Source organism: Ylistrum balloti, unplaced genomic scaffold (assembly GCF_031769215.1).
Source record: "Ylistrum balloti isolate Yb309-2 unplaced genomic scaffold, AGI_CSIRO_Ybal_v1 Utg370868, whole genome shotgun sequence".
Lineage (NCBI taxonomy): Eukaryota > Metazoa > Mollusca > Bivalvia > Pectinida > Pectinidae > Ylistrum > Ylistrum balloti.
Window position 1 is genome coordinate 157,239 of NW_026782496.1, and position 27,209 is coordinate 184,447.

A 27,209-nucleotide genomic window follows, 5' to 3' on the forward strand; every position below is an offset into this window, starting at 1 on the left:
CCACACACTGAAACTCAATGCTTTTTGTGACCAAATTTCTGTAACTTTTTGGCTTCAATGAACTTGTCTTCTATGAAATTTAAAAGGCAATATATGAAGCAATCCTAAGTTCTGAGTATATATGAAAGAATATATCATATGCCAGAATTTTATAACTTTTTTAACAACAAGCTCATGGATTTTATAACTTCCATATACCATAATTTCCGGGATATAAGTCGCACCCCTATATAGGCTGTAGAGCCAATTTTAACTGATTTTTTTCAATTTGATCACCATTTTAGCTGCACCATTCTTACGATGTGGAAATCATTATTTTGACCAAAGTTTTCTGATGTAATAGAAAACAGAAGACAATTTATCAAGATCATTAGTCAAACAATAAAAGTTTGCAATCATTTTAATTATGTACTTTAAACATTATTCTGATCTTCAAAAATACATAAAATACCAAATATTGTACTCATTTGGCTTGGAGCCTTCAAAGATTTTCTATACACAGATGTAGGGCCTGACATTATGTATGGTTTACAATATCTCTATTGGTGTCTGTATTGTTAAATATTAACAAAGGCCGTTGCATGTACACCAAATTCTTGTAGTCCCACAATATCTAGTATTTACACCAGCCTATATATATCTAAAACAGTCATGGTGGTCGTTCTAGAACTTGACCTGTCACCCAATGACCTATAGATCCCAGGGTGCAATAGGCTATTGTAAACTTCCACCATGCCTTCTTGTAACTGCTGATAAGTAACCACAAAAGTCTAGAAGATGTAATTGTGATTTACATCAAAAGGCATGATTCATTAAATCCTTGAGAATATTATTTTTATTGCAATCTTCAAATCATTCTGTATACGATTACAAGTGACTGTTCTACACGATTTGTTTCAGTTACAAACTCATATAAAATGCAGTTCCGTCTCGTACTGGTACTCTAAAATTGTTTTCCACATCCTGCTGATTTACTTTTTCATTCACATATAAACCACACTGGCATAAAAGCTGCCTTACTCAACTCATGAGAAAAAAGTTGCTGCTTATAATCTGGAAAATATGGTAATCATGAAGTAACCTTAGAAAAATAAGCAACCAAATTTCTTCACAAAAGCAAAATAATTGAAAAAGCATTGAAAGATAAATTTAAAGAATTCAAAACCTGATGGAATAATTTTAGATACAGTAATAGATTTACAATCTGAAATCCCCCATTCCCACAGTGTGCAGGATAACTAACCCCCCTGCATACGAGAGATCTGGGTGTTTGAGATCTTGTTCGTCTGTACGACTGGTGGCACAGGTTTGTGCGTCTGTCCAGTGGCCCTGTAAACTGCCTGTACCCACAGTGTCCGTTCATTCTCATCCTCGGCAGCAAATGTCACATTGTCACCCTCCTTGACGGTATTAAAGAAGTATCTTCCACCCTCAACATCTGCCAACAGAAGTTCAGACATAAAGTAAATGGATACTTGGTCACACCCAACAATGGCATCCTGTCTGAAGACTTCAACAAAACATTGCACTACTAACTTGCATATATTTTCTCGTAGGTGAACAGATGACTTACTGAAGACATTTTAGGTATTAATCAGCATGTCATTTTCCTGTACTTTGCCATTTCACATGTCTGACATCTTTTTGTTACTTTGCTAATATGGAGTTGAATTTTTCAAACTAAAAAAAGTTTATTTGCATAGGTATAATTTGAACAGGTTTAATCCTTATTGATATTTTTGAAACTATTGGCAGTTTAACTGTACTGAAAATTGTCTAATGCTATTTCTACACTAATCTGAAATAAATCTGCAAGAGGACTTACTTTCAAAACCAAATCTTTTCAATTTAATTCGATACAATGATAATTACTACCAATAATGAAAACAGTATCTCTCAATATCAACAGCTTTCTAGGATTCATAAGTTCCATTATCTACTGTCAGACTTGGACTTTTACCTTGGAGGGGTTCACAGTAGTCCACAGTAAATCCATCCAGCTGCATCATCTCTGTAGGGTCTGGTTTCTTCTCCCGGTAACTACACATGGCAAATGTATACTGTGACACCTATCAATCAAAATTAAGGTATGACATGTATGCAGCATGTTGTAGCAACACAATGTATCAACCAAGTTGAGATTTATTGAAATAATTAATTTTTTGCAAAACTCATTATTTTTCATTTGAAGTATTTTCAAAAAGCGCAAAAGTTCTATGAGAAATAACAATAACAAATTTCATCTTTAATAATGAAACAGTCAGATTCAGAGTAAACTTTTTACCTGTACAAGAACAAAATATCTTTTCTTCCATTTCTTCCATACAGTCTTTCCCACAGCATAGAGGTATCTAAACAGGTCAACAATAATTTCTATACTCATTAATATCATAAAATAAAAGGTTCAATGGTCCTGTACTGCTCAGGATCATCTGTTGTTATAGTTCTCTTACAAATATATCTTATATGTGGGACTTTCAAATTGAGTTATGACCAACAAGGCCAAATTAACTCCAACACAAAAGGAAAGAAGTTATAAAGGCATAATATTGCTCCTTGTCTCGCATATCCTTACTGAATTATTTATGTGTTATATCTATATGACCAGTAATTCTTTTCCTTCTTTTTTGTAACACAAATTTGACCCATGCGACCTTGAAAGTAGGTCAATGTAGACTACACACTACCAACTTTCAAACAAAACAACATTATTTTCAGTATTTCAGTAATTTCAAATGTTAAGATTAATTTTGCATCCATGATATTGAATGTGGGACAAGGTCATTTATTTGAAAAATCCTTTGAAAGCCCTTCATCCCAGTACAAAAAACTAAATATCCTGACACTCAACCTCTGTTGTCCCTGAGAAGTTCTTTGAAACATTATTGAATTCATTTGATTTGTGACCTTAAAAGTGGTCCATAGTTAACATGCTTCTGAAACAAATATCATGAACCAAGACTGTTGAAAGAAAACCAGATGGCAGATAGAATTTTGGTAAATCAATTTCAACCTTAAAAATTTGCATGTATAGGTTTTCCAACTGAAGCATTTTTCTACCAGTACAATTTAACCGTATGTCTAGCCAACAACTTCTAATCTCATTCTGAAAAGCTACTAGATATCCATAATTCCTTACAAACTGTCTCCATCATTCTAAAACATGTATTGCTTTTGCTCCTTACAGTCTACGGACTGTACTGATAACACCTCTTTTTTTTTTTTTACAATTCCTGACTTACCCACAATGCTTCATGTTTTGTGGTTTGTCCATTCGAACTGCAATTTTGATCTTGAGATCATCAGGGCAGTTCTTGTTTGTCTGCATACGGTACCACTCAGCCATACGTCCACTGTTGGCTGTAGGCCTGATAACAACCTGTGAATCAGAACCAATTATCAGATCATATGTCAGATGGTAATCGTCAAATATTTGAATCTAGGGATATGACAATTGAAACCAAAATGTTGACCTAATGTTTACAGTACAGGTAGATGGATCAGTAAATAATATGTTTTCTTAACACAAAGTAGGATATCACAAGGCATATAATTAATACCTTAGTATGTCAAAAGTTTACCTGTTTAAAAAAATAAACCATGCACGAAATTCGAAGTCTTTGATTGCTTGACAGCAGTACCAATTAAGCTACAGTAGTATTACCCGTAGCTAATGATTGTTATTTCATATTCTTTAACCAAGACTTTGAATATATTTGAAAACTAAAAGTAGACAGTGACACCTAACTTTCATCTTTAATAATGAAAGTTAGACAACTCTTTGTTCACAGGTTAGTACACCTAAAGTGGTAAAATTAACACAAATATTGATTTTCACAGCTGCATGATTATATCACTGAAAACAGTTTCGAGTTAACAGTGACTTGCCAGCATTGCCTATAGATACTTATAACAGGAGTTAAAGTGGTACAATGTATATGCTTCTACACAAGCATGATTTATTTTGAAGTTAAGGGTGCATGCTACCCTAGAAACTTAATACTTATGATTTATATTGAAGTTAAGGGTACATGCTACCCTAGAAACTTAGTAATTGTGATTTGTGTTGAAGTCAAGCAAATATGCTTCCCTTGAAACATAAAACCTGTTATTTGTGTTGAAGTCAAGGGCATTTTCCAACCTAAAACATCACTTCTATTATTTGTACTGAATTGTTGGTATTATCTGTTATGCATTAGTAACACAGTATGGATTTGATAATTCATTTAAGAGCAATGATAATAAATGTTTGAGTAATGGTATATGAATGCAAACTATCTGAGTCAACATCATCCAAAATGGAGACAAAGTATTGAAAACCCTGATAGCAACTAGCAAGACAGGAGCCTGTTTGGGACATTGAAAAATATGTTGATTATAATATGATTATCTTTGGAAACACTTACATGTTTGACTGTTTAGAAATGACAGGTTTCATTCTATTCTCATTTATATTGGATACTGCTACAAAGGATTCACAGCTACTAGTCTACTTTGTATCGGCAAAAGTTGGCGTTGACATATTAGTATGCAGGATGTGGATTGAGACTTATGACTGCAGATTATTATTTTTAAAAATCAGTCTCAGTGGTGCAGTGAAACACGGTTTCTCTTTTGACAATACACATGCCAACATTGCATGCTCCATATGCTTGCAATACAGAGTTGGGACCTCGATTTGTGTCTGCCACCACACATGATGTCACAGCTAGACATGAAAGAAAACCTCACTCAGAGATTGTAATTACCTGGTGTGATCATTAATAGGTAGATAATTACTTGTACCTGTAATTACAAAACCGATCGCTGTTGATTAAGCCTAGTGTGATGAAAAGCGTTTGTGTACATAAGATCTATAAATCTAGGTTAATTGGACAGATGAATGTTCAGAAGATTGTGTCTGATGTCAAAGAAAACCAAGAAATGCACAAATTAGGCAGACTTTTTTTTTTTTCAATTGTATTGAATCTGTAATTAAAAATGACATTTTAATTAAAGCCAAAAATTGAGATGAAAATGAATTTTAAAGAGAATACTTTCAAATTTTGGACTTTTTATATCCTTGGTCTGACATGAAAGCTGAATATTTTGCATCTAATGAGAACTTTGATCTGGAAGAGAGTTTCTGAATTTTTAATTATGTAAGTAGAAACATATTTTCAGCATTGTCAACCCCCAAAACTATCTACACACATTACACATGAGTGCAAATTATTGCGTTGAAATTAAAGGTATATGCCACCATACAAATGTAGTACCTGTGATTTGTGTTGAAGTTAAGGGTTTGTGCTACCTTGAAACCTTTATACAACATTCAATTAATTTTTATTGGAGTATCAAAGATAATTTAAGATATAGAAGAATTTTGATCTTATTTAATTAATCAGAAATATTGATGCATACATATTCAAATATGTTGGGTGTGACAAATTTTGCATATTTATGCACTTTCATGATTTTGCTGAAGTATTACTCTTTTATCCTTAAATACATTATTGTACCTTGCCAAGCTCCTTGTCCTCCAGACTGAGCATGCCTGAGCTTTCTGTGTACAGCTTCACCTTGACGATAGGCAGAGGATGTGTAGTCGTAAAGTCTCCCTGGGTGTCCCAACTAAATGAAAATATAATTGGCCACTTTAAACTTGGTAGTGTACAAATTGATCAATATCTTGTATAAAAAACTCTGGAATAAATGAGTATATTCAATACTGAATACCACAGACTAGTATGATGTGGATTCAAAGGCATATGTACAAAACACAAAGACATCTAATTATTCTGAACACTTGTATACAATGATTTTAAGTCTCAGCTCCTGTGATAACTAAAAAAATAATCAAATTTGTTTTCTTATAAGACAAGAAGCTCAATATGGAGTACGTTAGCTTGGTATGAAGTATACAAGCTAGATATGGAGTTAATTAGCTAGATATGGGGTATTTCAGTTAGATATGGAATTAATTGATAGCTAAGTATGTAGTAAACTGTTAGCCAGACATGGAGTGTGTTATCTTATCTTTTAGTATGTTAACTAGATATGGGGTACATTAGTGAGATACGAGGTATGTCAGTTAGATAAGGGCTATATTAGTTAGATATGGGGTACATTAGTGAGATATGAGGTTTGTCAGTTAGATAAGGGCTATGTTAGCTAGATATGGTGTGGGCAAGCTTGATACGAGGTATTGCAGCTAGATATGGGTAAATTGTTCACTAAATATATAGAATGTTAGCTAGATATGGGTAAATTGTTCACTAAATATATAGAATGTTAGCTAGATATGGGTAAACTGTTCACTAAATATATAGAACTTTAGCTAGATATTGGTAAATTGTTCACAAGATATATAGAACGTTAGCTAGATATTGGTAAATTGTTCACAAGATATATAGAACGTTAGCTAGATATGGGTAAATTGTTCACAAGATATATAGAATGTTAGCGAGATATGGGTAAATTGTTCACAAGATATATAGAAGTTAGCTAGATATGAAGTATATTAGCTAGATTTGGCATATGTTAGCTCAAAATGGAGTAAAATGTTAGTATTATCCCATTATGATCATGAAGACTTGTATCTCGATGAATTGGTTACTACTGATTGTAAAATGACAATTCATTCGCAATCTAATCACTTATATTGCTTTGTTATAAACAGCAAAGTCAAACATGTCTTGGTGACTTTATAACTGAATTAAAAAATCACTGTGGAGAAGCTGGCTCTCACTTTGTTTATGAATCCAATTTTATTTGACCTTGGGTGATCTATCTTTCATTTCATTTCATTTCAAGAATCCAAAACCTATTTCATTTTTACTTTGGTGACATAGCTAACACTAGCTAACACACCAAGCTCTGACCATGGCAACCTCATAAACCTAGGTTTGTAAAGGTCAGCCAGCCAACTTTTGACCTTGTGACCTCTTACCTTGGTTTGGAGACCTCAGCCTGATAAGTGTGCAGTTTCACTCCTCCTTCTAGCTCCATCATACAGTACACTTACCTTGGTTTGGAGACCTCAGCCTGCTAAGTGTGCAGTTTCACTCCTCCTTCTAGCTCCATCATACAGTACACTTACCTTGGTTTGGAGACCTCAGCCTGATCAGTCTGCAGTTTCACTCCTCCTTCTAGCTCCATCATACAGTACACTTACCTTGGTTTGGAGACCTCAGCCTGATCAGTCTGCAGTTTCACTCCTCCTTCTAGCTCCATCATACAGTACACTTACCTTGGCTTGGAGACCTCAGCCTGATCAGTCTGCAGTTTTTCTCCTCCTTCTAGCTCCATCATACAGTACACTTACCTTGGTTTGGAGACCTCAGCCTGATCAGTCTGCAGTTTCACTCCTCCTTCTAGCTTCATCATACAGTACACTTACCTTGGTTTGGAGACCTCAGCCTGATCAGTCTGCAGTTTCACTCCTCCTTCTAGCTCCATCATACAGTACACTTACCTTGGTTTGGAGACCTCAGCCTGATACGTGTGCAGTTTCACTCCTCCTTCTAGCTCCATCATACAGTACACTTACCTTGGCTTGGAGACCTCAGCCTGATACGTGTGCAGTTTCACTCCTCCTTCTAGCTCCATCATACAGTACACTTACCTTGGTTTGGAGACCTCAGCCTGATCAGTCTGCAGTTTCACTCCTCCTTCTAGCTCCATCATACAGTACACTAACCTTGGTTTGGAGACCTCAGCCTGATCAGTCTGCAGTTTTTCTCCTCCTTCTAGCTCCATCATACAGTACACTTACCTTGGTTTGGAGACCTCAGCCTGATACGTGTGCAGTTTCACTCCTCCTTCTAGCTCCATCATACAGTACACTTACCTTGGTTTGGAGACCTCAGCCTGATCAGTCTGCAGTTTTTCTCCTCCTTCTAGCTCCATCATACAGTACACTTACCTTGGTTTGGAGACCTCAGCCTGATACGTGTGCAGTTTCACTCCTCCTTCTAGTTCCATCATACAGTACACTTACCTTGGTTTGGAGACCTCAGCCTGATCAGTCTGCAGTTTTTCTCCTCCTTCTAGCTCCATCATACAGTACACTTACCTTGGTTTGGAGACCTCAGCCTGATCAGTCTGCAGTTTCACTCCTCCTTCTAGCTCCATCATACAGTATACTTACCTTGGTTTGGAGACCTCAGCCTGATCAGTGTGCAGTTTCACTCCTCCTTCCAGCTCCATCATACAGTACACTTACCTTGATTTGGAGACCTCAGCCTGATCAGTCTGCAGTTTCACTCCTCCTTCTAGCTCCATCATACAGTACACTTACCTTGGTTTGGAGACCTCAGCCTGATCAGTCTGCAGTTTTTCTCCTCCTTCTAGCTCCATCATACAGTACACTTACCTTGGTTTGGAGACCTCAGCCTGATACGTGTGCAGTTTCACTCCTCCTTCTAGCTCCATCATACAGTACACTTACCTTGGTTTGGAGACCTCAGCCTGATCAGTCTGCAGTTTTTCTCCTCCTTCTAGCTCCATCATACAGTACACTTACCTTGGTTTGGAGACCTCAGCCTGATACGTGTGCAGTTTCACTCCTCCTTCTAGCTCCATCATACAGTACACTTACCTTGGTTTGGAGACCTCAGCCTGATCAGTCTGCAGTTTTTCTCCTCCTTCTAGCTCCATCATACAGTACACTTACCTTGGTTTGGAGACCTCAGCCTGATACGTGTGCAGTTTCACTCCTCCTTCTAGTTCCATCATACAGTACACTTACCTTGGTTTGGAGACCTCAGCCTGATCAGTCTGCAGTTTTTCTCCTCCTTCTAGCTCCATCATACAGTACACTTACCTTGGTTTGGAGACCTCAGCCTGATCAGTCTGCAGTTTCACTCCTCCTTCTAGCTCCATCATACAGTATACTTACCTTGGTTTGGAGACCTCAGCCTGATCAGTGTGCAGTTTCACTCCTCCTTCCAGCTCCATCATACAGTACACTTACCTTGATTTGGAGACCTCAGCCTGATCAGTCTGCAGTTTCACTCCTCCTTCTAGCTCCATCATACAGTACACTTACCTTGGTTTGGAGACCTCAGCCTGATCAGTCTGCAGTTTTTCTCCTCCTTCTAGCTCCATCATACAGTACACTTACCTTGGTTTGGAGACCTCAGCCTGATACGTGTGCAGTTTCACTCCTCCTTCTAGCTCCATCATACAGTACACTTACCTTGGTTTGGAGACCTCAGCCTGATCAGTCTGCAGTTTTTCTCCTCCTTCTAGCTCCATCATACAGTACACTTACCTTGGTTTGGAGACCTCAGCCTGATACGTGTGCAGTTTCACTCCTCCTTCTAGTACCATCATACAGTACACTTACCTTGGTTTGGAGGCCTCAGCCTGATCAGTCTGCAGTTTTTCTCCCCCTTCCACCTCCATGGTACAGTAGACAATTTTACTGTTGGCCAGGGAACGTAGACCTTTGACCTCTACAACATGTACCTGTAAAACCAAGGTTACCTTAGACATGCCAGTAAACTAGGGCTTGTTGCACATAATTTTCACAATTTTACTCAGAGTATAGAATATACCAGTTTTTGGACTATTCACAGTTCTCAACAGAAAAGTAATTGCTGATTCAGACAAGTCATTCCAATTATCCACAATTCTGTATGTAAAGGAATATTTCTGAACATCTAATTTTGATTGTTGCATTTTAAATTTTAACAATTGTTCTTTGTTCTCTATGAGGTGTCAACTGAACTAACCGTTCAGTAATTTTCTGATCATGGGAGTTTGATAATTTTAAAGATGTTAATCTGTCTTGTCTTACCTGTCTGTAGCTCACTTTTGGAAGCCCTAATTTTTGTAAGCCAGTCATTAAAGGGTAAATCATATATATATTAGATACATTTTGTCGCTCGCCTCTGAACCATTCTGATTATTTCAATGTCTTCTTTTTTTTTTATAAGGATTCCACACATTTGAAGCATTTTTTAAGTGTAGATGAATTAACATCCAAGTGGACAATGGACAAAAAGTCTATTACCTGTAGGCTATTTGACTTTATTTGGTGGATGTAGACTGAAAAGTTTAAATATTTTTCCATATTGACTCATATGTCTGTTGAAATATTTTCCAAGAAAGTTGAAATATCATTTTCGGACATTTAGTAATCTTCTGTATATTTGGCTTTCATATATGGAGTGAAAGCTTACCTCAAGTGTGAAGGACAGGACCACGTCTAGTTTAGACAGTCCAGGTTCCGTGTCATCTGATATATCCATTTTGGATAGTGAAGAGGGATGTGTCCTGAAAATACAACAAAATAATTAAACTGTCAGTTTTTTTTGATAATTTTCAGAGATTCTGAAAAAATTAAAAACATGTACAAAAGTCCCGAAGGATACATCAAATATACATACATGACATTTCAAAGATTTAGATTAAAATCATCAAAGGTAAATCCGAACAATTTATCAAACATTTTACAATTATCAGATAATAATGAATTTAATATTTCACGAACAAATGCCATTAAAGAAGGAAAAAAAAAAAAAATCATGAATTTTTTTTTTTAAAGGAAATAATTTTAAGATCAAGTGCTGAAATTGGGAAAACATGTTAGTTTTGTTATTTTCACATTTTAGTTCAAGAAATAACTTAAGAGTATTGTTTTAATTTGAGAAGATAATAGACTGTGCTGGGTTTAGTTTTCTACTCTAATATTCTACAGTGGTTTTTTGATTTGAAGCATAGTGACTAAAGGCATTGTTAGGTGGTAAGACCTTTATTTTTATATAGGACTGACGTGCAGACCTAACAATTGAGAAGACTTCCTTTTAGCAAAATTCTTTAATTTATTTAAAACTATCTTTATTATTATATAAAACCATTTGGTTTACTTCGGTCATTCCAAACAATGAAGGTCAATTTGGTCATGTATTACAAAATTCACATATATTATAAAGAGCTCCTTGACAGGCAGTGGCAGCTGCAGCAAAAACATTTCAGCAATAATTTTAAAATGTTTCTACTGCGAAAATTCATTTTCAAACTCAAAGAGATTTACCAAACAATCTAGATCTGAAACTTCAAAAACAATCAGAATTCCATGAGAGGGTAAATGCATTTGAGATAAATGGCTGCTTTTTGAAAATAATGTCATAGTTAATGTATTGCATTAGAACTGACGTGTGATTCATTTCCCCGGTCCGAGATGGTTTTACTGGCACTCAAGACGAGATACTTGTCTGTTTACTGAAGCAACCTCAGTTTCCAAAATATCTTGTATTTTATCTCAAACATGACTGCAATGAAATACACAGCACATTTATGTCAGCTTGGCCCGATATTCAAAAGTTTACGAGAAAACCAGTTATTGATATCCACTAAAATGTTTGAATTTGAAACTGAAACTGCGTTCAACCAGAGAATCATTTCTCTTCTAAAATCCTTTATCTAAATATGGATGTAGACTTGCATGCAGGACTATTTTGGTTTATACGCTTTGGGAATTGTTTTTAATCATAAATTTTTATCGTAATCTTGTTTAAAAAGTATACATAATTTACAAAATGAAAATGTGATTAATCAAACTGAATTAGTTTACCATGAAAGCAAAACCAACATCAAATATAATACCAATACAAATTACAAGCTTCTATGAATCAAACTTTGCTGATTCAAATTCCATAATGTATCAAAGTTTTTGTTAAGTCCCAAATGTTATTCCTATATATCATCACTATCTTATCCCTTAATGACTCAAAGTTCTACAAATTTTTTGATGTATCAAAAGTTATTTCACAGAATGTTAGCTGTGATCATCGACACCTCACAATTTGAACAAAACATTTACCTGTACAGTATTGTATCAGTATTTTCAACCCTCTGGAAAATCTCACACATTGCTACCTGGCCATCAGAATAAGACAGCGAGTGCATAGTCAATTTCACAATGACTTCTGTTTAAAGTTACAGTTTTATTTCATCATTAATGAAAATGTTTTGGTGTAATATTAAAATGCATTTCTTTCATTTAAACTTGTATCTTGGTATTTATTGTTTGTTCAGGTAGAAATATTGTTACATCAACTGTAGAAATGAATATGAAAACCACCAGTGATTAAAAGTCTTGATGTACCAAAATGTTTTTGGTAGTACCTTGAACTTTGAAACATCGGAGTTTGCCTCTATAAGGTCATCGAATCATCAGCGATATGTCTGACCACTTCATGTGACATATATATCTTCATTATGAGATAGTAATCACAGGTAATAATTCTTTAAAATGAATGAGGAGACAAACACTGATACACAAACACATTTAACCTGGGTTAGTGATTTTTCAATTGCATTAGAGACTTGGATGATTCTTAAGGGGAGGTAACTACATCTAACAAACATATTATCCTGATTTAAAACACTTTTATCCTTGAAGATGCATTAATACATTACTAAAGTTTCACGAATATCACTTAAAAACTGAATTTGATGCCAGAATTGCTTGTAATGACATATAATTTCAAAATTCTCAAACTAAATGCTTTTTCTCATTTCTAATACCAGAGGTTCCAGTCAGATGGGACTGACTGGAATATTCACTCCTGCATCATATTTACTACTAATATAAAACAAACATCACCCTCCATGGAATACATATATTGCATTGTTTGCTCTTTATTTCAAAGCGTAGCCAAATCGACTACAGTACATTTAACCTTCTTGTATACTTTTTTTTATAATTTATTTACCATCTCATCTCATATTTCCAACCTTAGTACATAGGATTATAGTCCAGCTGGAAAAGCTGGTTGGTTCTTACAACCTCGTACATTACGTATGTCAGTGTTAGTACTCTCCATACTGGCCATTTGTCTGATTAAGGTAATCATGTAGTCATCAAAACATCACAATCAAATCTTCTAATGGTTGTGTTACTAGAATTTCTATTCCATAGTATTGGTTTGATGACCTAATGCTATAACAATCTAGTACTGATGTGGCTTCAGTGTGGATACGTAATAGAAGCATTAAAATTCCCCTGCTGATCTAAATATGCTCAGATGCAAAGAGTGGGGTCACTCTTCTCATTGATATTGGTTTAATGCTCTGCAGGTCATATATCAGGCATTTAATATCGAATCCTGGTCATTGGATCAGGTGAGGCCAGTTTGCATTATAATTTGGGGTGAATTTAAAATGTTGTGCCAGAAAATTAGTTCATTATCTTCAATCAAAAGGGATAAAAGTTTCATTATCTTCGATCAAAAGGGATAAATGTAAGTCGGAATTAAGACTGAATTGGCTTTGAGAAAGATTGGTTTGGGGAATTAAGTCTCACTGCATTTTTAAAGAACTTTGTTTTCTGATCATCATTCTCAAAATTCATAAAGCAAAATATCTATATAATGCTGTGCCAAGGACGGTAACAAATATCTTCCTATTAAAGAATACCTAGGTCTTATCAATACCAGATAGAATAGCCCAAACAATAACACAAGGAACACATAATGTGGTTTAAGTGATTCGATTCTTCCACAATTGATTCAGCTACAAGACAGAAAGCGTATTTAAGAAACATCTCTGGAAGTTTAAATCACATTGCACAGTGTGCTGAAACAGAAGAACCTGCCTGATAATTGCGTTACTGCTGACTGTGGAAAACAACACACCATCTGATCTATTTCCAGCCGATGGTTGTCCATTTAGAATCTCGCTCCTGACATCAGAGTAATGTGTTTGTGTATTTACCTCTCCATCCGATCTGCCATTTGTGTATGACATTTATTGCTCCTTATTCAGTGCTTGGAAGCAGGTAGACAGGCAACATGCAAAAAATGCTGTGCTGGGACACAACACTATAAAAGGCTATTATTGCATAGATGAGTTAGACAACGTAAACTAGTTTTGTTCTTGTATTGCCTACAAAGCTAATTAGTCAGGAAATCATTAACTAATAATGCTGAGGTTCCAATCAAGTGATTAGAAAATAACTGGCTGCCAAATGGCCACATGAGTTTAGGAGAACCATGATATGTCGTCCCTTGTAGATTCACACGGAGGACCACAAATCATTACTATTGAAAGATATCATTATATTGTATGAAGTTTAAGTATAATTTGATAAACTGGTCATACATATCACACCAGTGTTATAAAATTTATGAATTCAACATCCTCAGGTAAGTGGGTTGCCTTTTCTGTCGATCAGAATCACAAAGTTTAGGTGCAGGTGTGTTAAACTTTAAAAATCAGTTTACTGGTAACATACCATGTATACTTTATATATCAATGAATATTCACATTAATTTCTAAGCAAGGTGGAGACTAAATTATCTGTACTTCCTCAGAGATATCATGAACACAAAGTAATTTCATCTCGGTAGACATTTTGGAAGCGTTCTGATAGCAACACTTCAATTTTATTCTTTAATCCCATTTCAATTTTTTTTTGTTTTTTTTTGTGCTTTACATCTTATCAACAGCCGAGGTCATTTGTGGATGTGCCAGGTTTGAGTGGTGGAGGAAAGTCTGAGTTCCTGGAGAAAAACCACCGACTTGCAGCCAGTACCTTTCAACTGCCCAGCGTAGGTCTCAAACCCATGATCCAGAGGTGGAGGACTTGTGATAAAGTGTCACACATCTTAACCACTTGGCCCTCACAGCCCAACTCTCAGTCAACTGACAAGCTATTAAAAAGCTGCTCTCTTTCAACAATTTAGATGCAATTAAACTTCAATATGAAGTTTGTTAGATAAAAGAGTTTGTTAACCAGGTACATGATTGTATTAATACTAGCAGGAATAATGTGTTATTGATTTTGTAAAGTAAACTACAAATGAATGTCGACTACAAAGCTATTTAACTCTCATATCTAATTAGGTCTCTTCATTAAATGGCATTCAATTACGTTACTCAGGAAACAATCACCACCATCTGACTCATTTTCATGTGAATTTGAGTAAATGTGATGATATAGTCATGTAATGATACTAGAGATTGCCCTGTTGTGTCTGTCCTTGTTTAATACAATAATTGGGGAACTGTGCATTAGCCATGGTCTTCCACATTTTTCGATACTGAAACATTTACCAACAACTGAAATTGACACAATATATCTCTGTTATTATGAAATTGTTAGCGATCATTACTGCCAACATGTGTTCAGGAAATTTGAATCCCATTGAAAAACTTTTTTTTTTTTTTTTTTTATTAAATTGGATAGCATAAGAAATAAGTAAAGATATGTATTAAACTGCTTTCATTTGGCATTCACTGGCATTCATTTGATTATGCTTGCCAACTAGAGAAAGGCAACTTAATGGAATGAGCCTTTGTCCAGTTGGCATTTATAGGCTCATGGATGCCAACTGCAAGCAGTTCAATGCTTAAGTACATGTTGCATTGTTAAAGACATTATTTTTATAGTTGCAACTACAGAAAAATGGGAACCATGTGCAGGAAGATAGATACCATTGAAATAAACGGTAACCAATTAATAGAACAATTTTAATTTAGAAGCTATAGCTAGATAGGAGTTTTCAGAACAATATTGGTGCCCACCATTGTCTGGTCTTTATTTGTTCTTTGAAAGTTGGATTCTCCCACCGTCTTTTCTATTCTTTCTTCTGTTCTTGATCTTAATCATAAGAAATTTGAAAATTTCATAAGAAATAGCTATCATTATCTTTAATACTCAAATCCAAGATGGTTTCTGGTCAGCCATTTTACTTTTCTTGATCGCTCCCAAAATTATACAGACACAACTATGGGCCTAAGGGAATGTATATATATTATCTGAGCATGATCCATCCAGTGTTTCTCATAAAATAGCAATAACAAACTTTCAATGTCATAATCCAAGATGGCCATCTGTCAGCCATTTTGCTTTCTGATCAGTCCTAAAATCAAAATAGCAAAACTAGTGACAAAGGGGAATCTACATATGAAATTTGAGAAAGATTAATCCAGTTATTCAGTCTTTACACAGAATTTGTGTAAACACTGATGTTTTGTTTACAAGTACCTTGTAAATATTCACAAAATTATGAGAAGAAAAAAACCAGGACAGGATGCATTGGGATTGACAAACATTGCTAAATGGGGGTTATAATGACCATACAAGATTCACTTCAGTCAAGTACAATCTAATTCTTCCTATGCAATGGGGAATAACACGTCTGTTGAAACTGAAAGTTTTATGTGACAAACAAGTGAAAGAATTTACTTTTTGACAAATTAAAACCATAACATTCTTATTCTTTTTTAAAAATACATGCTGCATGTTCTCAATCTAATGTTATTATTGGGATAAATTTAGAAACAGTAAAAGACAGGATTTTAGTGACATTTAGTTCGTACAATTATGATGTCTGGTATTTGTGACGAGGGCGAATGTCTCCAGCAGCATTGAATGTAGGAGGATACATGGCTGAATATCCCTGAGGAATTAATAGTCCTACATATATGGAAAACTACCAGGCCACATATAAACATTCACCAATTTAAACATCAATACAAATTTCATTTTGTTGTTTTCACATTTACCACACAAGAAATGAGAAACAGAATATGTATGATCAGGAAGTAGTAAGAAATCTGTAGAAGCATTGCATGTAAAATTGGATTTTTTCTCTTGTTACCGAGCAAAATTAGAATAATTGAGAAGATATATTGAAAAATATTGAAGTGATGGCTTCATATATTTTTTAAAACTTTGAAATGTTTCGTTCCAAATCACCAATTACATTTATCACATCTGGCAGTCAAGGGATAAATTTCATTTGAATAGTTTCAATATCATTCAACTTTAGCCGAGGTTAAACCTGGTACATGATTTAATTGGGAGGTATCACAGAAACACTCAGCATAAATAAGCTGTTACAAATATTTAGCCAAACAGGAACAGAAATATTGATTTCACATTCTATACCTGTTTTGAATATCAGAGATATGGACTAGACAATACAGTAGAACTATAAACCAACTGTCTTTCATGTGTGATTTACTTTAACAAACAATAAAGACAATTTAACAGTAGTTAAATGCTGCAAAATTTTATTAAATAAGATTTATAATATAGCATAGTAGTCTGATTTACTAAATCAATTGTGGCAAACTTATTGTGATATAAAACTTGAAAAAGTTAATTATCGTCACAGTGTCCGGTGAAACAAATCTTTAGAGGGTGAAAGGTTAAGAACACTTTTAGTATCAATCAAGCTTTCTTTTAGAAGCTAACTTTTCCACAGCATTAAGATAGAAGAAAATGTTTAAACTGTTCAATAGGTTAACAATGAACTCATCATGGTTTAAAATATCAAACAGTAGTGTGGATTTCTTTGACAAACTTGAATTACTAGTGATATTTTGACAAACACTAGGTGACTCAAAATGAAAACAGGTGGGGATTATTTCATTTTTTATCAAATAAAAGAATGTCTGAGCATTTGAATGCTTTAAGGATTTTCCCCAAGGAGCTAAGGTCTGTCCTAGTTTACCTTAAAAGGTTGGGAACAGTCCTTATCTTCTTGCCCTAAAATACACACATTATTGCTGTAACACTATACACAATTAGTGTTCACACACTCAATCATAGTGTGAAATGAGGATATCCAGTTTAAGGTAAATTTTAGAAAAACACAAAGAAATCTATACATTCCATGCAGTACTTTAGAAGTTAGTGCAACAACACTGTCACAGCTATTAAAAACATCACATCTTAAATCCTGATAGTAATGACAATGATATATCAAGTGATACCATCTTTAATTGTTGAAGACTTCAATTAAGATATCCTTTCAGTGATCATTGACTGCAATGACAACAAAGCAATTGCACTGACCTTTACTGTATTTAGATGGAAAAGATGGACAATTTGATGGACTTTTTCAATACTAAGTAAAGATTGTTTATTTATTGTTGCTTTACATCCTGTTGTCATTTAAGGACGTTCCAAGTTTGGGTGGTGGAGGAAAGCTGGAGTTCTTGGAGTAAAACCCTTCACCTGCTGCCAGTACCTGACAACTGCCCATATAGACCCTGAACTCGCGACCCAGAGGTGGAGGGCGAGTGAAAAAGACAGTCAGATGCCTTAATCAGTTGGCTACCAAGGCCCTGATACTCAGTAAAGTATGTATTGCAATAATAAGTAAATTAAAGTTAGCATTGCAGTATGTACTACTGATTACAGAATGCAAACTTGTATGGGAGTTCTAGTCTATTTATCTGGCTGTCAAAGAACGTTCTTGTACATCTCCGGTTTCACAAACTTTGTATACACCATAATGCAGTCCATCTGTGGCTTGGCTGCAGTGTGCGTCATGTTAGGGTGATGACTTAATATTGCATGGCACCCTGGAATTTCATCTTCCAGTTTATTTTTTTTAAAAGCACACTCTGTTCTCATCTGTATTTTGACATTTTAACATTGAAGGCTGAGAGACGCAATGGTTTCTAATCTTCATTTTAAAAAAGCCTTTAGTGCATAAAACTGCATGCGATATTGTGTGTGAGCTTTTAACTTCCTCAGAAACCCAATACAGACAACTAACACTTTAACTGCACTTGTCATGACTCTGAGCCAACAATTTCATTTTTAAAAGAAAAAGACATTGATAACATTTGTCTAGCATGCAAGTTTTATATCTTAAAATAAACATCATACTTTCACATCAAGATAGAAAATCATCTTTCTTCTTCTCAAAGATTAAAAAAATAAAAGGGAAAACATTTCAAACATTATTTCATATCTTCATTATCCTTAATCATGACTTTATAAAATAAATTGAAATTTAATAATACTAAAACCTTCAATAAAACTCATATGTAAACCAATTCATGCATTTCATCAACCAACCAACACCTAACAAAATAGTAATACATATATTGGACATTTACCGTGACCAGAATATGAACCCTGACCTTCGAACTTCATAGATAATAGCCATGAAAATATTGAATACTCAGTGATGTCCCGTGCATGCATATGCGTTCAGAAATTGCAAAATCTGCGAAAAAAAGGTTAATTCTGTTTGGTAAAATTTTAGTTTCACTGACGACTCACCTTCAGTATAACATTATGTGCTTGATTAAAAATTCCACAAATTTCAATTTTGATAAGTGTCTTTTATTTCATTAAGATTTGATCTAAATATGATTTATTCTAATTAGGAAGAAAAGAGTGTGTATTGATGCTGTTGATATTTGTAACATTAAAGTTAAATTTCTACGACTATCATCTAAAAACTGATACATGTAATTATGCACACCCTTCTCATCTTCTGCATTTATTTATCATTGTAGTATACATATTAATGTTTATAACTGTTGAATCATGAATGCTTGATAAAAGCTTCAGCATCTATATGTCAAATCTTTTATAGATATGGCTAAAATATCTTAAATATATTGTCAGAGTTGTAAAATTAATTCTTTGGTGATTCTGAATTGTTTGATCAGTCTTCATCTCTGAATTTTTTTAACAAAGTACAGGAAAGGAATTCCAGCAGACAGAAGAGTTCTAAAAACATGAACAGTTTTATCAACATTTTAAAATAACTGAAGCAATGACATTAATCAGCTGATTTTATCTAATTTGTTATTTCTAACTTTAACAGAAACAAGTGCAGATTTCCTAAATATACTCTCGAGATATATCAAATACTTTTTTCATGTTTGACCTTTCTGCATGCACTTATTGAAATATTGACTTTCTACTCCTAGTTTTGAGTTCAAAATTAAAAAAATTAACCAAATATCTATCCTCTTCGAAACAACTTAAGAAAAAAAAACTTGCCAGTACAGATAGCCTTTAAGAGAAAACACATTTTTCAATGGTTATATAAAAACATAACAAAAATATTCATAATAATTTTGGCAATCATAATCTTCAAAACAAGAATCTGAAGTAATAACAATAGCCATAGATATTCATTGTATTTATTCCATTTATATAAGTTGTCTGGTTGTTTGAGATGTGAAGAGTGAACTTGCAGATTAGATGTATAGTGTTGAAGTGAACTGAACACCAAGGATAGATCCATATATTACAACTACACACAGAATTAGAATTTTCCACAAAATATGGCAGGAACATGGACAACCCAACTGAAAAACACTCTCAAACAAGCCCCTTCCGTTAAGAAGCAATGTATGAAGTTTGAGTCTAATTGTCCAAAGAAAACTCAAGTAATCCCACAAACTCTTTTTACAGCTACAATGAAATTGACCTTTGAACTTTTGACCTGAACAGAAATCAAAGCAACTATCTCTGGTAAGCTAAATTTATGGGAAAAAATTATATTTATAGTAAGTGGCCTTGACCTTTGACATTCAAACCTGAAAAGCAATCTCAAGCAAGCTCCTTAGGTAAGGAAGCAATACATGAAGAGTAATTGTCCAAAGAAAAGAAAACTTATCGCATGAAAACCAATCTCCTGTAGATGGTAACACTATCCTGGACTTTTGACCTTCAAACCTCAAAAGCCATCCCAAGCAAGCACTTTTGGTAAGGAAGCACTGTATGATGTTTGAGGTTGATTGGCATACATTAACTGTAGTTATTGCGAAAAATCTAGTTTTCTATTTCAGTAACAGTGACCTTGACCTTTGACCTTCAGACTTGAAAAGCATTCCCAAGCAAGCACTGTTGGTAAAAAAGTACAGTATGAAGTTTCCGGTTAATTGGCCAAAGCATACTCAAGTCATCAAGACAAAAACAATTTCCTATTTATAGTAACAATGACCTTGACCTTTGACCTTCAGACCTCAAAAGCGATCTCAAGCAAGCACTTCTGGTAAGGAAAAACTGAATGAAGTTTGACGTTGATTGGTAAAAGTGAACTAAATAATTGCGAAAAAAACCTTTGTGCAGACAAAGATGATGCCGACATAGTAATACCTCTATGTGGTGCCTTTGGCAGGCGACACAATAACTGAATTTTTTTTAGCTCAACATCATAATATGAAACCTCTCAGCTCAGTTTTGTCACAAATTAAAAGCTTTTTTGTTTTTTTATTTTCCTAGAAGAAAACTTTTATATACATAGTCAAGTGAGACTTTGTCATTATTTTTTCTCTTCTTTTTACTGGTACAAGTTTTGAAATATCATTAATGGTGCCTTAATGATTCCAAACTCCCTAAAACAGTTTGGTAGGTATCCCATCATTTATTGTACACATTCATACGAGAGTTTTCTCTTCTATTTCAGCTATGATTTTTAAGATATTATATCTCTTAATGATTCAAAATGCAATCTTCCAAGAAGTGCTTTCTAAATTTCTCTTGATATTAATAAAGATTTACAGAAAGGTGTCACAGGATGACATTTTATATATTTTTCTGATCTATACTTGGCATTTAAGTAAAGTTTAAGGAAAAAATGTTATAGTATTTCTGATCTACCATTTACAAATAGATAAAAGAAATTCTCGAGTAATAAATTGATAAAAGTGCCTGAAGAATTGTGCACTATGATATTCTACATGTATAAATACTTCACAGACTCTAATGCCATACTGGAGACCATACTGAGGCTCCAGCTAAGCTAGAGGCAGAACAACAGGTCATAGGTCAATATCCATCAGTGCTGCCCCCTAGCTCGGATACAGAGAGGACTCAGAGAGGAGCGTGCAGACACATCAATTGCTTACTTACAATAGTTTACCATAGATAGAAGGACAACACATAAGATCTAACAGCAAGGACGTACGTCTATATCTGAAATCAACAAGTCACTGTCGTAACAATTATAAATTCCGACTTGGGCTTACGCTTTTATCTAAAAACAAGTCAATGGCGAAACAATTATCAATTCTGACCTGTACATCAATATCTGAAATCAACGAGTCACTGTTGTAACAACTATAATCTGAATTATTATCATACACAAGTCCCTGTGAAAAACATTTATCAATAATATGTGTTGATAATCTCAGAAAGTAAGTCTACAATATTCCTTAATCATTGTTGGCCAAAGTCACTCTAGTATGATGTTTTATTAATATTACATTTTCAAATTGTTACCACTAAAATATACTTTTCACTAATCATTAATCAATCAGTCACGTTCTTTAAAAAGAATGATAACTGGTTGGAAAAGTCTGCTCTCATAAAAAACAACAGTTTATCTTACACTGATGATATATATATTTGTAAAAGATGTGCAAAAATCATCTTGGAATCTATTCAAAGTTACACATTATCCAGTCATATCACAGAAAGAAAAATTTCCATCCAGTGACTGAAGTATCAATACCCATCCTGAAAACAACATAAACTTTGCCCTGGAATGTTATGAAGAAAGACGTCTCATCAGTTCCTTTAGGCCATGTTTTAGTATTGTATTAACAGGGTTGTGATTACAGCAGCAGAACAGAGTTCTATCATAATGACCAATGTATCATCAGATATTACTTGGCAAAGCTTACCAATCAGAAAGACGCTTGCTAGACAACACAATGGGCCCAATAGACCTGTAATCAATCACCTGTTTTTTCAATGAGATTGGCAGGTCTGTAACCAACCTGTGACCTTAAATAGGGTCAAGATCAAATCTGCATGAACTTCATATCAGGCAAGGTCAGATACTATCAATTGAACATTGTGATTATATCTCATTTCATTTCTTTCCACAAATGAACTCTGCCAAATACCATGCTTCTGCACCTTTTGTTAGACAGAAGAAGCTCTTTTAAAGCTTTAACAAATCTGAATCCCGTGACCTTTAATAGGGACAAGGTAATTTCTTTTCGCAAACTTTGTCTGGCTTTATTCCAGGCATCCTTCAGCAAAATACCATGACAATTGGTCTGCTGTTTATTGAAAAGAAGTCATTTAAAAGGAAAAATTGATGCCGTACCGACGACGTATGACACACCCTGGCATAAGCTCACTTAGCCTTTTGGGCCAGGTGAGTAAAAAAAAAACTAACTCTTACAGGATTGAAAATCTTAATTATTCAAAGAAAGGTCACATTGAACAGACGCTGCACATATCTGAATCATACAGTAACAGTATAGGAGCTCAGAATAACTGAACTGCATTAGAAATAGATTGCAATGGTACATTCCTGTAAAACTTTTATTTTTTTGTCTCTTTCATTTTATCTCATTCAAAACTCTCTAATTTTAAAATCTTTGTTCTCATGTTAAATCATTTGCTTGGACAATAATGTGCTTAGAATGCTGATAACAACACAGAGTTACTACAACCAACACCACAACACAGCAATGAGATTTAATGTAAGGGGCAGGAACCACATGGACAGATTGTTTTTACTCATAAATTTCACTATGTAGTTAAATGTGCGAGTCAAGCTAGCTAGCTATCTGTATAGCCTCTTACGACAAGCATGACTTTACCTGTTGTAGCGTTTAAGCTTCTGTAGGCGGGAGTCAGTGCTGCCCTTGCTGACTGGCAGGCTCTCTAGATTGGCCATGAGCAGATTGATGGCAGACTTCAGCTCGTCAACGTACATACTCTCCATCTCCTTCACCACAAACTTTGGGTGCTTCCTCAACTGTAGGCAAAAAATGGGAAAATAATGGGTCCTGTTTGAAGTTTCACCAGTGGATCTCTAGTCTGCGTGTCTATCACAATGACTTTCTAACAGTTCTTTCATACTGTAATAATGTTGCTATACATCCTGTCTTTGTCTTTTCAACATTAAGCAGTCTGTCAAAACATTTTCATTTGCAAATCTTATACATGATCATTTCATTATACTTGATACAGCACTGCACGAGGATAAATCAAAAGGCTCAATGGGCTTGCATCGTCCATCTGGTATTCTATGTTCATCAAAACTATAATCAGTGTTTATCACAAATACGTTAACACATTAGCATTCAAAGTAGGCATATACAATCAATTTAAACCAATTTCCACAACAAATAGCTTATAACATTCAACTCTAAACAGTGACACTTAGGACTTGGATTATAGGTGAATGCAACCTGTTTTTTTTCTGGAAATCTGTTATGGTTTACCATAGTCTTTTACAGATTTCAACAAATTTGATACCTGTGACTTTCAATATGGTACAAAGTCATTTCTTTTCCGAAACTTTGTTGGGCTTCATCCTAGTAACCTATACACCAAATACCACACTTCTGTGCATTTTGATTGGTCAGATTAAGTTGTTTTAAAGTTTTATCAAATTTGACCTCTGTGACCTTGAATAAGGGTCAAAGTATTTCTTTTCACAAACATTATCAGAATTTACCCTAGGAACCTGTTGGCCAAATACCACGCTTCTGCATGCTATCATCAGTCAGAAAATGTTGTTTCAATTTTTCAACAAATCCAACCCCTGTGGTCTTGAATATGGGTCAAGGTCATTTCTTTTCGCAAACTTTGTTATGACAGCTAGATGACAGCTGAGCTAAAAAAAAACCTTCATGCTAGGTGTAATCTGGTTAAAAATTGCCACTCTAAGTTGGGATATTGTTGTCAATTAGAATCTTTATTAATAAGGTGTTAATGTAAATTGCATTGTAAAATGTTTCATCTCAAAATCTTCCTATATCATCTCTGTGGCTGGTACACCAAGTGGGTGTTATGTAATATTCAAAAGTAGAATTGGCACCAATATCAATGTCAGGAAGCATGAAGGTTTCTTTTCTCATTGATATCAGATAAGATTTTACGAACATTACCATGAAGCCGATGACAAAAGCATACCCAGTATACCATACAAATACCCTTCATGTCAGGATTCAAAACTGAATGTTCCCCAAAATGTTCGCATGTAATGTACACTTTCTATCTGTTTGTCTATCAATCGTCCCCTTATGTAATATTAACATCAGACAGTAAGGAAACTAAAAGCTGTTCTGTCGTCTGTGAAGAGATTCTCATAGCCTACAATCTGAGGAGGTCTGTCTAGGATATGACGACAATGATGTGTAGCAGGGGGAATAACTCTGCTTCGTAGACATGTAATTACATAGATGTCTAGACGGAAACCAAGATTTTTGTCAGTATTAAGGCATCACATGACAAGAGTTTAAACACTAGTACATGGTTCTGATCATATCACCCCGTTTGACATTTGATCTCCTAGACTATAAAACACATGCAAAATGTTTTCATAGTCGAAGTAATATCATACAGATTTGTTTTATGCCCAACACGATCCTACGGTGTCAGCCATGGTCAAGTCTTTTCCACTGTTCTAGAGGTACACTGATATCTGTAAGGAACTGCTTCATGTACTATAATGTCCTACAGCCTATGAAAAGGAGTTTATTCTGAATGGTTCTTGTATCAAGTAGCAAATTGACTAAAAACTAATATATATGTATTAATATTTTTGAATTATTCAGAAATACAAATGAAATAATAGTAATAAAAATCATGAAAAAAGTTACACCTATGTAAAGCGATACAACTCTGCAGTATATTTATAGATTGTCACACAGATAATAGCCATCTGTCTCCATATCACCTGAGCCATCTGTGACCACCAGCCTGTTGTGGGCGATGGTGAGCAATCATGCATGAACAGTGGTCAATTTTCTCCCTCACTCTTGTATGAATTCAATTTATTAAACAGAATGTTGGTATTCACACCTTTTCAATCCCACAGAGTTGAACAAATAAGAATTATTTTTTTCCACATAATTAACATACCGTCTCATTTTTGTTATGAATTCTTATATCAATAAGCACTCCCTATTGCATGACAAGCCTCTAACTGTTGTGTATTTAAACCAATATTTTGTATTACAGTGTAAAACACAATTGTGACATGAATATCGTCACTCATTTACATTATATCAATAGTGTAAAGCATATTGGAATCAAACTTTCACTGTACAGGATTTTGCTGTTTATCATTTCCCTTTGAGATCATGTAGTAATTAACATGTCACTTGTTTGTGAAAACGATATCCACATATAACATATATACTTCACTGACAAAACTCTTGGGTGCATTTCACAAAAATATCTATATTATACCTTCAAAATATTAGTTACCGTTCTACCACTTAATTAATATTATAACATTAATTATTCACAGACCTATTTATTCCTTTATTGATTTTTTCAATGATATACACTGTCCTACAATAATGTCAAATGCCGGTCATCATGTGGATGATCTACACTTAAAAGTAATTTTGTCAAGAAGATTACCCGTTGAAAGTTTTGACAAATTTGGAAACAGAATTAATAAAACTTAATGAAACTTGAGGTTTTTTAATGTAAAACCAATTTTCATGATGTAATACTTACCATAACTTTAGTATGCAAATACAGTACCTACACCCATCTTTGTATCCCAACAACAAAAGATTCAAAAGAAAAACAATCCCGCCCTCCCTACGATCCATGAGCCATCACGACAGGAACGCAGAGTGATCTCCCTTCCTCTAATAACCTTTATGGCATAAACCCCACAGAGGGGCAGCCAGGCAGATAAGGAAGAGGGGAGGATAGGGTGGGACTCCATAAAGTTATGGTAAGTATTACATCATGAAAATTGGTTTTACATTAAAAAACCTCAATTTCATTTCAGTAATAATTACCATAACTTTAGTATGCGAATTCGTCTTACCGTAGTGGTGACTAGAAGCCAGGCAGCCCCTTCAGCACAACCAAAGTAGTAGGGAGGGAGAACAGAGTGCTAAAGTGAAGGAAGGGACCTCTCTGTGAAAGAGCAGGTGTACCCACATGCCGCCGTACGGAAAGACATGGCCCGGGGCTAACGAGGAGGCCCAGCCACTGACTATGCCACCACCAAAGGTCCCAATGATACAGGCCTTCTGAGTGGGAAGCTAGGGATCACAGATAAAAATCTGTTAAGGTATCCCTGCCCTGCCAGAATACTGCAGACATGACCTCCTGAAAGGAGGACTCATTGAGAGAAGGGCCCAGGATGAAGCAAGGGCCCTGACCTCGTGAGACCGCGCTTTCACTCTCGCCCGAGCCAGATCATCAAAATGCTCGTAAGCATACTAAATCACCTGGCAAACCCACCTGGAAACCGACTGGGAGGAGATATCTCGTTGCCCCTGTTTAATGGGCAAAACAGACGGGATCGAGAGCCCCGCCCCCCCCTGGTTTTATCAAGATAAAACCTAAGAGCCCGACAAGGACAAAGCAACCTATCTCGCTCCTCCGAGCTAGTCACAGCCAGGATCCTGATGGGATCGTGCGAGAACCCCGGAACCTGATTCTTCGCTAAAAACAACTCTATTCATAGCAAAGCCTCTGATTAGGGCAGAAAGAGAGGAGGACTAACCGA

At 35.1% G+C, this 27,209-nt stretch overlaps 1 protein-coding gene across 1 annotated transcript in view; it reads right to left on the reverse strand.

The window, feature by feature from the left end:
• LOC132559146 (calcium-dependent secretion activator 1-like) overlaps positions 1–27,209 on the reverse strand; it is a 95,540-nt gene that overhangs the window by 33,621 nt on the left and 34,710 nt on the right. The window contains exons 3-10 of the mRNA XM_060223756.1: positions 23,320–23,477; positions 10,170–10,263; positions 9,332–9,453; positions 5,502–5,613; positions 3,243–3,379; positions 2,285–2,351; positions 1,961–2,069; positions 1,244–1,438 (exon numbers count right to left, since the gene is read on the reverse strand). Coding sequence (XP_060079739.1) covers positions 1,244–1,438; positions 1,961–2,069; positions 2,285–2,351; positions 3,243–3,379; positions 5,502–5,613; positions 9,332–9,453; positions 10,170–10,263; positions 23,320–23,477 — 994 coding nt within the window. The remainder of the gene's footprint in view (positions 1–1,243; positions 1,439–1,960; positions 2,070–2,284; positions 2,352–3,242; positions 3,380–5,501; positions 5,614–9,331; positions 9,454–10,169; positions 10,264–23,319; positions 23,478–27,209) is intronic.